The following is a 10409-nucleotide window of genomic DNA, read 5'->3' on the forward strand; positions in this document are numbered from 1 at the left end:
GGAAAGATATAAAAGAGACCTAAGGGGCAATTCTTTCATGCAGAGGGTGGTATGTGTATGGAATAAGCTGCCAAAGGAAGTGGTGGAGGCTGGTACAATTGCAACATTTTAGAGGCATTTGGATGGGTATATGAATAAGAAGGGTTTGGAGGGATATGGGCTGGGTGCTGGCAGGTGGGACTAGATTGAGTTGGGATATCTGGTCGGTATGGACGGGTTTGACTGAAGGGAATGTTTCCGCACAGTACATCTCTATAACTCTATGACTAAGAGGCCTCACCAATGTCCTGGACAACCTCAACATGACTTCCCAAAGCCAATACTCAAAGGACTGAGCAATGAAGGCAAACGTGCTAAACGCCTTCTTAACCACCTTGTTGCAATCTTCAAAGAATTATGTACTTGAGCCCCTAGGTCTCTCTATTCTACCAAACAACCCAAGGCCCAACTTTTAATTGTATATGTCTCACCCTTGTCTGTTTTACCAAAATGCAGCAGCTCACATTTATCTACATTGACCTCTGCAATTTTTCACCCATTGACCAAGACTCCTTTGTAACCTTAGATAACCTTCTTCACTGTCCACTATGCCACCAGTTTTTTTTTTGTCTTCTGCAAACCTATTAACCAGGCCTTTTCTCTCTTCTCGTCCAAATAATTTCTGTAAATCATCCGTAACCTCTGTATTTACTTCCCTTGTGGCATTATGAATTGGAAGATTGGATTTTAAAAGCACCCAAGGCAAAGTGATAGGAACTTATCACCCATCTTTAATTGTCCAGAGGGGGTTGACAGTCAGGAAGCCAGAATAGCTGCTGTCCTTGCCCATCCCTGAGCACTCAGCAATGTGATGAACAGGAACAAGTTGTTAGTTGAATTCTACTATCTGCTAGTGGTGGGATGTGAACCGGCCACCACAAGTGGCCCCCTGGATTAATATCCCAGTGACAATGCCATTAGGCCAGTGCTGAACAGCTGCTGTGCTTAGGTCTTGTAATGCTTTAGGACTAATGCTCCAACACCAACCAACAGATCCTTTCGGAGGGAAGGGAACTGGCCAAGCTGTGTGGCAGGTGGGAAGATGATGGTAGCAATCTGAAACAGTATGAATACTATTCCACCAGCAACACACTGAGTGCCTTGTTCACATCCAAGAATCTTGAATCCAAGCCGTTCACTGGATTTCTCGCCCTCTACTCCCGTGTCGGTAAGTCACCAAAATGTGCAGAGTCCAGAACCGTTTTCTCTTTGTTGGATTACTCCATCGAGACCAGGCCATGGCAGCTCAAACCCAATGGCTCACGCAGCACAGGGTCCCAGGTTTGATTCCAGCCTTGGGCGACTGTCTGTGTGGAGCTTGCACATCCTCCCCGTGTTTGCGTGGGTTTTCCCCGGGTACTCTGGTTTCCTCCCATGTGATATGCAGTTTAAGTGAACTGGCCATGCTAAATTTCCCAAAGTGTTAGGTGCATCATTCAGAGGGAAATGGGACTGGATGCATTACTCTTTGGAGGGTCGGTGTGGACTTGTTGGGCTGAAGGGCCTGTTTACACACTGTAGGGACTCTATCTAAATCTGCAATATTTGGCTTTTGAAAGTGCAGTTGTTGTTGTAATTCAGCGATATCCCCCTGCCCCTTAAAGACGAGATAATTCCCTTTTCCCTTTTCTCTGTCTGACTTTAATGACTGGGCCCTGTCTCCACCCAGATATCAATGAGTGTGCTGTCGATGACCATGGGTGCAGCCATTACTGCGGGAACACCATTGGTAGCTACCACTGCTACTGCCCACGTGGTTTTGTCATTCAGAGCGATGCACGCACCTGCAAGAGTGAGTTTGCAACTGTTCAATATTTGCTTGAGATGTCTCCACAATGGCGTCGCGTCAATGTCTGGTCTGGTTCGGTCCTTTGTATCAACAGATAGCATCCAATGTTGACAATTCCATGACATGAAGTTGGGACGGTTCGCGGTATTTGTCACATCCTCAGTTTTTCATCGGTGCTCCGACCCAATGATGACGGGGAATTGTCAGAGGAAGTGTCAAGTTCCCCTCCCAGCCTTTCCCCCGGCTTGGAAATATATCAGACATTCTTTCAGTGTTGTTGTATCAGAATCATGGAACTCCGTCTCTAAAGGCCCTGAATCTGGGTGTCCCTGCACCGCATGGGACTGCGGCGTTTCCAGAGGTCAGCTCACTCCGGCTTTCTTGAGGGGGCAGTTAGGGACGGGCGGCAAATGCTAGCCCAGTTAGTGATGCCTGGGTCTAAATAAAAGAAGTTTAAGCCAGCCCATGGGTGTGTAATTCATCGGAAGGAGGCAACACTAGCCTTGTACTTGACTACCGGTTTCTCAGCTAGAAGCTAAAACGGAGTGCAAAGCATTTCCAGGACAAAAGGAGGCCATTCAGCCCCTTCCTTACAATTCCCCCCTCCTCCATGTCTTCCTCCTTGGAATGAACCAATGCTATTAACCCCTACGACGCCCTGTCGTGTTCTCACCTCTCACTGAGTGACAAGACTTCTGTTTGATGTTGTGCTGAGTTTGTTGTTAATGTCGCTGGAGAAACTGTGTGTAAAAAAGTGGGGGAGGGGGTGAGGTGGGCAAATTTTCTCCTTCCTGCCCCGCAGCTCAAGGCGCTGGCAGTCTCTCCTAGTCCAGCAAATGAGCTGGATACATCCTGACGTTATGGAGCGAACTAGGGGCCAAGTTTCATTCATACCCCCAACCTCCTCCTTTCTCCTTCACTGACCTACCCCAAAACCCATCCACCCATGAGGCCAGCTCGTCCCACCTCACAAAAACCCTGCATCCAATGAGGCCATTCAACCCAGCAAATCCAACTACCCAGCAATCCAGTCAGTCCCATTTCCACCCTCCTCCTCCCTAATTCCAGGATCATACCCCTCAACTGTCCATCCAATTTCCCTTAAATTGATCCCGCCTCATGCCTCCATTTCTCCGCATTAATGTCTTTTTACTCTTACAAAGGCTTCTAGCAATTGGATTTTCGTTTGTTGTCTTGAGTAAATGCTTCAATTATAGAGTCGAAAAGCATGGAAACAGATCCTTTGATCCAACTTGTCCATGCCAACCAGGCACCCCAACCTGACCATTTTGTCCATATCCCTCTCAACCCTTCCTATTCATATACTCATCCAGATGCCTTTTAAATGTTGTCATTGTACCAGCCTCCATCACTTCCAATGGCAGCTCGTGCCATACACGCACCACCCTCTGTGTGGAAAAAGTTGCCCCTTAAGTCACTTTTGAATCTTACCCTCTCACCTTAAACCTATGCCCTGTAGTTTTGGATTCCCCCAACCCACCGTAAAGACTGGGGCTATTTACCCTATCCATGCCCCTCATGATTTTATAAACTTCCATAAGTTCACCCCTCAGTCTCTGATGCTCCAGGGAAAACATTCCCAGCCTTTGACCTCTCTCTCATGACCTTACAGAGGTTTATAAAATCATGAGGGGCATGGATAGGGTGAATAGCCAAAGTCTTTTCCCCAGGGTAGGGGAGTCCCAAACTAGAGGGCATAGGTTTAAGGTGAAAGTGTAAAGATTTAAAAGGGACCTGAGGGGCAGTTTTTTTCACACAGAGGGTAGTTTGCACAGAGGAAGTGGTAGATGCAGATACAGTTGCAACATTGAAAAGACATTTGGATGGGTACATGAATAGGAAAGGTTTAGAGGGATATGGGCCAAATACAGACAAATTGGGCTAGATTCGTTTGGGAAATCTGGTTGGCATAGACGAGTTGGACCGAAGGGTCTGTTTTAATATTGCAGACTCAATGACTCTATTCAGCTCTCCCTGTAACTCAAGTCCTCCGGTCCTGGTAACATCCTTGTAAATCTTTTCTGCACTTTCTCAAGTTTAACAATATCCCTTATATTGAAGGGAGAGTAGAATTGAACACAGAATTCCAAAAGTGGCCTAACCAATGTCCTGCACGGTCGCAACATGACCTCCCAACTCCTATACTCAATGCACTGACCAAAAAAGGCAAGAGTACCAAATGCCTTCTTCACTATCCTATCTACCTGTGACTCCACCTTCTAGGATCTATGAACCTGCACCTCAAGGTCTCTTTGTTCGGCAACATGCCCCAGGACCATACCGTTAAGTGTATACGCCACTTCCTGATTGGCCTTACCAAAATGCAACACCTCACATTTATCCATCTGCCACTCCTCGGCCCATCGGCCCATCTGATCAAGGCCCCGTTGTACTCTGAGGTAGCCTTCTTCACTACGCCCCCAATTCTGTTTCAATATTTTCAGCTCCGTTTCTTCAGTTCCATTTCTCCAGTGACTCTGGCTCCAGCAGCGTGACTTTTTAAAACATGGACGGACGGCCTTGTGTTTCTACCTACAACTTCTTGTCATGTTTCGTCCACAGAAGTACACGTGTTTTGCCCCAATCGGGTTCTACAGAACAGTATCCTGGACCCCTCCTGGCCAAGGTTCGATGTTCGAGACACCGTGAAGGTGACCTGTGAACCAGGATATGAAATAGTCAAGGTGAGGGTCTAATATTGCCATCTGAAATATAGAAAGCAGGTGCAGGAGTAGGCCATTCGGCCCTTCAAGCCTGTACCACTTATTCCTGGTTGACCGTGCAAACTCAGTATCCCATTCCCATTTTCCCTCCATTACCCCTCGATCTCTCTACCTGCAAGAGTCACGTCCAGTTCCCGTTTCAATATATGGAATGAACCAGCCCCGACGGCTTTCTGCGTGAGAGAATTCCATAGGTTCCCAACTCCCCGAGTGAAGAAATTCTCCCTCATCTCAATCTGGTCATTTACTGAGGGATGCCTCCATATCCGTCCATTCACTCCTCTCCAATTATCTGCCAAAATGCCTCTTAAATGTTGCTATTGTATACCCCTCCACCATCCCTTCTAGCAGCATATTTGAGGCACTTAATTTGCCTCTCATAGGGCAGCTCAGTGATCAGCACTGCTGCCTCATGGCACCAGGGACCTGTGTTTGATGCCAGCCTCGGAGCGACTGTCTGCGTGGAGTTTGCATATTCGCCCCCTGTCTGCGTGGGGGTTTCCTCCGGGTGCTCTGGTTTCCTCCCACAGTCCAAAGATGTGCAGGTTAGGTGGACTGTCTGTGCTAAATTGCTGTAATATGGGGAATGCTGGGATAGACCAGGGAGTGGGCCTGGATGGCATGCTGTTTGAAGGTTTGATGTGGACTTGTTGGGCCGAATGGCCTGTCCCCACACAGTAACGATTCTATGACATAAACTTGCCCCCTCTTACCTTAAACCCATGTCCCTTAATAATTGCCATGTCTACCCCAGAAAAAAAAGACATGATTATCTAGGCCTCTTGTAATTTTGTAAACTTTTATCAGGTCACCCCTCAACCTCCAATATTCAAGCAAAAACAAACCAGTACCTCAGGGTCCCAGGTTCGATCCCAGCCTCAGGTGTGGAGTTTGCACATTCTCCCCGTGTCTGTGAGCGTTTCCTCCCACAGTTCAGAGATGTACAGGTTAGGGTCCATTGGCCACGCTAAATTGTCCCATAGTGTTCAGGGATATGTAAGTTAGGTGCAGAGGAAATGTAGGGGAATGGGTCTGGGTAGGTTACTCTTCAGAGGGTCAGTGTGGACTTGTTGGGCCAATATGACTTATTTATACACTGTAGGGATTCTGTGGAACAACATAGCTAATACTCTCTCCAAAGACTCCACATCCTTCTGGTAATGTGGCAACCAGAGCTGTACACAATATTCCAAATGTGGCCCAACTAACGTGCTTATACAGCTGCAAGGTGACTTGTCAGCTTTTGTACTCAATACCCTGATTAAGGAATGCAAGTATGGCCTCCTTGACCACCTTATCCACTAGACATGTTCAAGGAATTGTGGATCTGTATACACGGATCACCCAGTATGTTAAATCTGAGTCTGAGATCTTAATCCTACTGTCGTGCAGATTGATGCAATGATGATATCACGAGGATGTCTGTTAATGGTACACTGTATACAAACAGTGACAACAAAGTGGAAAGGTTCAGGGAAGGGATTCTGAAGACTAGGGCCCAAACAGCTCAAGGCTCAGGCGCCATTGGTGGAGCGATGGGAAGCGAGGACCCACAAAAGGCCAGAAGAGGAGGAGTGTGGAGATCTCGGAGGGTCGTGGGTCTTGTGCCGGAGGAAGAGGATGGGAACATGAGTTAATGTACAAACAAATGAACAAAATTAGGCCATTTGGCCCTTCAAGCCTGCAACCCCCTCTCCCGAGCCATTCCATGTGATCATGGCTTATCTGACTTTAATCTCACCTCTACGCTGTTAAATTTTCCAATGAAGTTAAGTTATACCAATTTATTCTTTCTTTTGTTGTATTTTACCTGATGTGTTTGAGTAAAGTGGGTTTTATTTCAATTCTGGTAGTTTGACCAAACAAATTGCATTCGGAACGTAACACCTTACACTTACCTTTAAAATAAGAAAAAGTTAGGGTCCAGACTATTTTCTGAATATGTCTTGAGGAGGTTTGGACTAGTCAATAACAATTACTCGGGGGGAAATGTAGACTAATAGGGTATAGGGGAATGGGTCTGGGTGGGATACTCTTTGGAGGATCAGTGTGGACTTGTTGGGCCAAATGGCCTGTTTCAACACTGTAGGGATTCTATGATTAATTAACATCTTTGCACAAGTATGACCAATGCCATCAAAAAAATGCAAAGATGGTTTTAGACTCAAAGCTAATGCGTTGTTATAATAATCTCTCTTAGGGATATCAGACAATCCCACACTTTTACGCAGAATGTCACGAAGATGGGACTTGGAAGACTCCAGATTACAGCTGCCAGCGTGAGTGGGCTTCCACATGAGTGAGAATGTCTTCCGTTTTATGCCATACCATCCAACCTATTAGCTGGCACTGTGAGAAACGTCAAAACTGCATTCAGCTTAGTGACGATCATCAAGACACCAGCAATGGGAAGCCATCTCGTTCACTTATGTCCACCTTTGCCCTGTCCCAACCTTCCCAAATCAGTTGGTAAAGAATAAGACCAGTGCTGTGTCTTCTAGCCCCACATTGGGCGGCTGACCCATGATTGGCAAAGTAGGCATCCTCCAAGTGACTCCAGACTTACACACAACAATGTAGTTGGCTTTGGACTGCCCTAGTGAGCCACAGACTTCAACAGTCGTAAAATTCCTACGGTGTGGAAACAGGCCATTTGACCCATCCCAATCCTCCAAAGAGCATCCCACACAACTCCAACCCCCGACCTTAACCCTGTGACCCTGCATTTTCCATGGCTAACCCACACATTCCTAGACACTTTGGGACAATGTAGCACAGCCAATGCACCCTAACCTGCACATCCCTGGGCACTATGGGACAATTTGCAATGGCCAATCCACCCTAACCTGCACATCCCTCGGCACTATGGGGCAATTTACAATGGCCAATTCACCCGAACCTGCACATCCCTGAACACAATGGGACAATTTAGCATGGCCAATCAACCCTAAACTGCACATCCCTGGGCACTATGTGACCATTTAGCATGGCCAATCCACCCTAACCTGCACATCCCTGGGCACTATGTGACAATTTGCAATGGCCAATCCACCGTAACCTGCACATCCCTGGACACTATGGGACAATTTAGCATGGCCAATCAACCCTAAACTGCGTCCTTTTCCAGCAACACATTTTCAGCTCTGATCTCCAGCATCTGCAGTCCTCACATTCTCCTCGACAATTTAGCATGGCTAATCCACCTTAAACTGCACATCCCTGGACACTATGGGACAATTTAGCATGGCCAATCCACCCTAATCTACACATCTCAGGACACTTTGGGACAATTTAGCATGGCCGATCCACCCTAACATGCATGTACCTGGACACTATGGGACAACATAGCACAGCCAATCCACCCTAACCTGCACATCCCTGGACACTACGGGACAACTTAGCATGGCCAACCCACCCTAAACTGCACATCCCTGGACACTATGGTACAATTCAGCATGGCCAATCCACCCTTCCCTTTGGAGAACTATAGATCAGCAGAAATTGCTGGAAAAGCATCAGCAGGTCTGTGGAGAGAAATCAGAGTTACCATTTCAGGTTGAGTGACCCTTCCTCAGGACCGCAGCTGTGTATGAGCCAGACGTAAATATTTTCCCGATCACACCTGCTTGGGGATATAGCACCTTTTGAGCAGGTGGGGCTTGAATGCAGGTCTTGTGTTTGAGGGGGACACTATCACTGCACCACATGAGCAGGCAACATAAGTCAGCGGGCATTGTGAGAGATAAAAGTTGAGGTTCTGTATTGAAACACAACTAGCTAATCCAATAGCTCTGTTATATTTTCTGTTTACAGTTGTGGATTGTTCAGTTCCACCTTCAATTGAGAACGGGCAGTTTGCGTTTATTACGAAAGCCGCTGTGACCACCTACAAAGCTACAATTCGGTACCAGTGTGATGAGCCTTATTATCAGCTGCAGATAGACCATCATCGTGAGTCAAATCATTTTCAGGAGGAGTGGGTTGTTTTTATTTGAAAAGAGAGGAAATATTTTGAATGCCACTGAAATAATATTGAGTTTCATCCTAGAATAACATTTGCTATTGTTTAGTGTGAAGTTACAAGTTGTTGACAGCAGTGGCCATTCTGCCCACTGCTCCTGTGCTAGCTCTCTGTGACAGCAACTCTGCGCGTCACTCTTACCCCCTCCCCCACCTCATCCCCTGCGTCATCTTCCTCCTGATTTGATTTTATTTATTACTGTCACATGTGCCGGGTTACAGTGCAAAGTATTGTTCTGCGTGCTAAGCAGACAGATCCTACCTGATAGAGGTGCATAAGATTCTGAGGGACACGGACAGGGTGGATAAAAAGGGTCAATAACCAGGGGGCAAAATGTTAAAATGAAAGGCAGAAGGGGGTTTCAGGAAGTGGTTTCTCACCCAGAGGGTGTGCCTGTGAAAGGGTTCCATGATGCACATTGTACAAGGGGCTCAAATTAAAACCAAATCTGGCAGAATGGTGTGGGACTACAATCCTTGACTCCGTCATTGACAAATGTGTACAATCTCTTGGCAGGAGACTTCCACTGCACAGCTGAAGCAACGTGGGAAAATAATGCGACAGGTCAAGATCTGCCGAAATGCACCCCAGGTAACCGAGGGGAGTGAATCCGTGGAATGCTTCACCACAGAGAGCTGTCGAAGCTGGGCATTCGAGGCTGAGATAGATTTTTAATCAGGAAGGGGATCAAGGGTTACTTCTGAAGAAGGGTCACCAAACTCTGTCCGCGAGGAGTTTGCATGTTCTCCCCGTGTCTGCCTGGGCTCTGTCCGGTTTCCTCCCACAGCCCAAAGGTGTGCAGATTGGGTGGATTGGCTGTCCAGGGGTGTGCAGACTAGGTGGGTTAACCATGTTTAAAAACCCCACATTAGGTTACATGGAGGCGCTGGGTCAGTGTGGGATGCTTTTTAGTGAGTTGGTGCAGACTTAATGGGCCGAATGGTCTCTTTCTGCACCATAGGGATTCTATGATTCCATAATTCCATGTTTCTAGGATTGCATGATTCCAAGATTCTATGATTCCATCATTCTATGATTCCATGATTCTTTCTAAGATTCTATGATTTCATTATTCTAAGATTCCATAGTTCTCTAATTCCATCATTCTATGATTCCATAGTTCTATCATTCTATGATTCCATGATTCTGTGATTCTATTACTCTACAATTCCATGATTCTATAATTCCATGCATCTATAATTGTACAGCTCCATGATTCTGTCATTCTACTATTCCATAATTCTATCATTTTGTGATTCTACGACATCATGACTCCATGATTCTACAATTCTACAATTCCACGATTCTATCATTCGATGATTCCATAATTCTATGATTTGGTAATTCTATGACACGAAACGTTAGCGCTGCATTCTCTCTTTCTTCACAGATGCTACCAGAGCCCGCAGAGTTTCTCTGGCAGTTTCAGTTTTCCCCTTGAGATTTCCAGTGTTGGTTTTAATCATAGGGAAGTCGAGGGTGGCGGGAGAAAGGAGGCAGGGAGGTGGAGCTGGGGATGACCAGATGAGTCACTGGCTCTGACAATGGAGCAAATAGCCTGCTCTCATTCTCACGGCTTCCTGATGAAGAGTCTTATCTTTTCTCTCTCTCCTCCCTGTGTGTGTGTCTGTGTATCTGTGTGTGTGTGTCTGTGTATCTGTATCTGTGTGTGTCTGTGTATGTGTGTGTCACTGTATATATATGTGTGCCATTGTGTCTGTGTATCTCTGTGTGTGTATATGTGTGCCTCTGCATCTGTAAGTAGGGGGATGGTGCTGGAAAAGCACAACAGGTCAGGCAGCATCCCAGGAGCGGG

General features: G+C 46.5%; 1 protein-coding gene across 1 annotated transcript in view; it reads left to right on the forward strand.

Annotated features, from left to right (window-relative positions):
- LOC122544386 (complement C1s subcomponent-like) overlaps positions 1–10409 on the forward strand; it is a 46907-nt gene that overhangs the window by 8226 nt on the left and 28272 nt on the right. The window contains exons 3-8 of the mRNA XM_043683631.1: positions 1033–1207; positions 1709–1831; positions 4412–4533; positions 6773–6851; positions 8386–8523; positions 9110–9184. Coding sequence (XP_043539566.1) covers positions 1033–1207; positions 1709–1831; positions 4412–4533; positions 6773–6851; positions 8386–8523; positions 9110–9184 — 712 coding nt within the window. The remainder of the gene's footprint in view (positions 1–1032; positions 1208–1708; positions 1832–4411; positions 4534–6772; positions 6852–8385; positions 8524–9109; positions 9185–10409) is intronic.

This window comes from Chiloscyllium plagiosum, chromosome 48 (genome assembly GCF_004010195.1).
Source record: "Chiloscyllium plagiosum isolate BGI_BamShark_2017 chromosome 48, ASM401019v2, whole genome shotgun sequence".
In the NCBI taxonomy this organism is placed as follows: Eukaryota; Metazoa; Chordata; class Chondrichthyes; order Orectolobiformes; family Hemiscylliidae; genus Chiloscyllium; species Chiloscyllium plagiosum.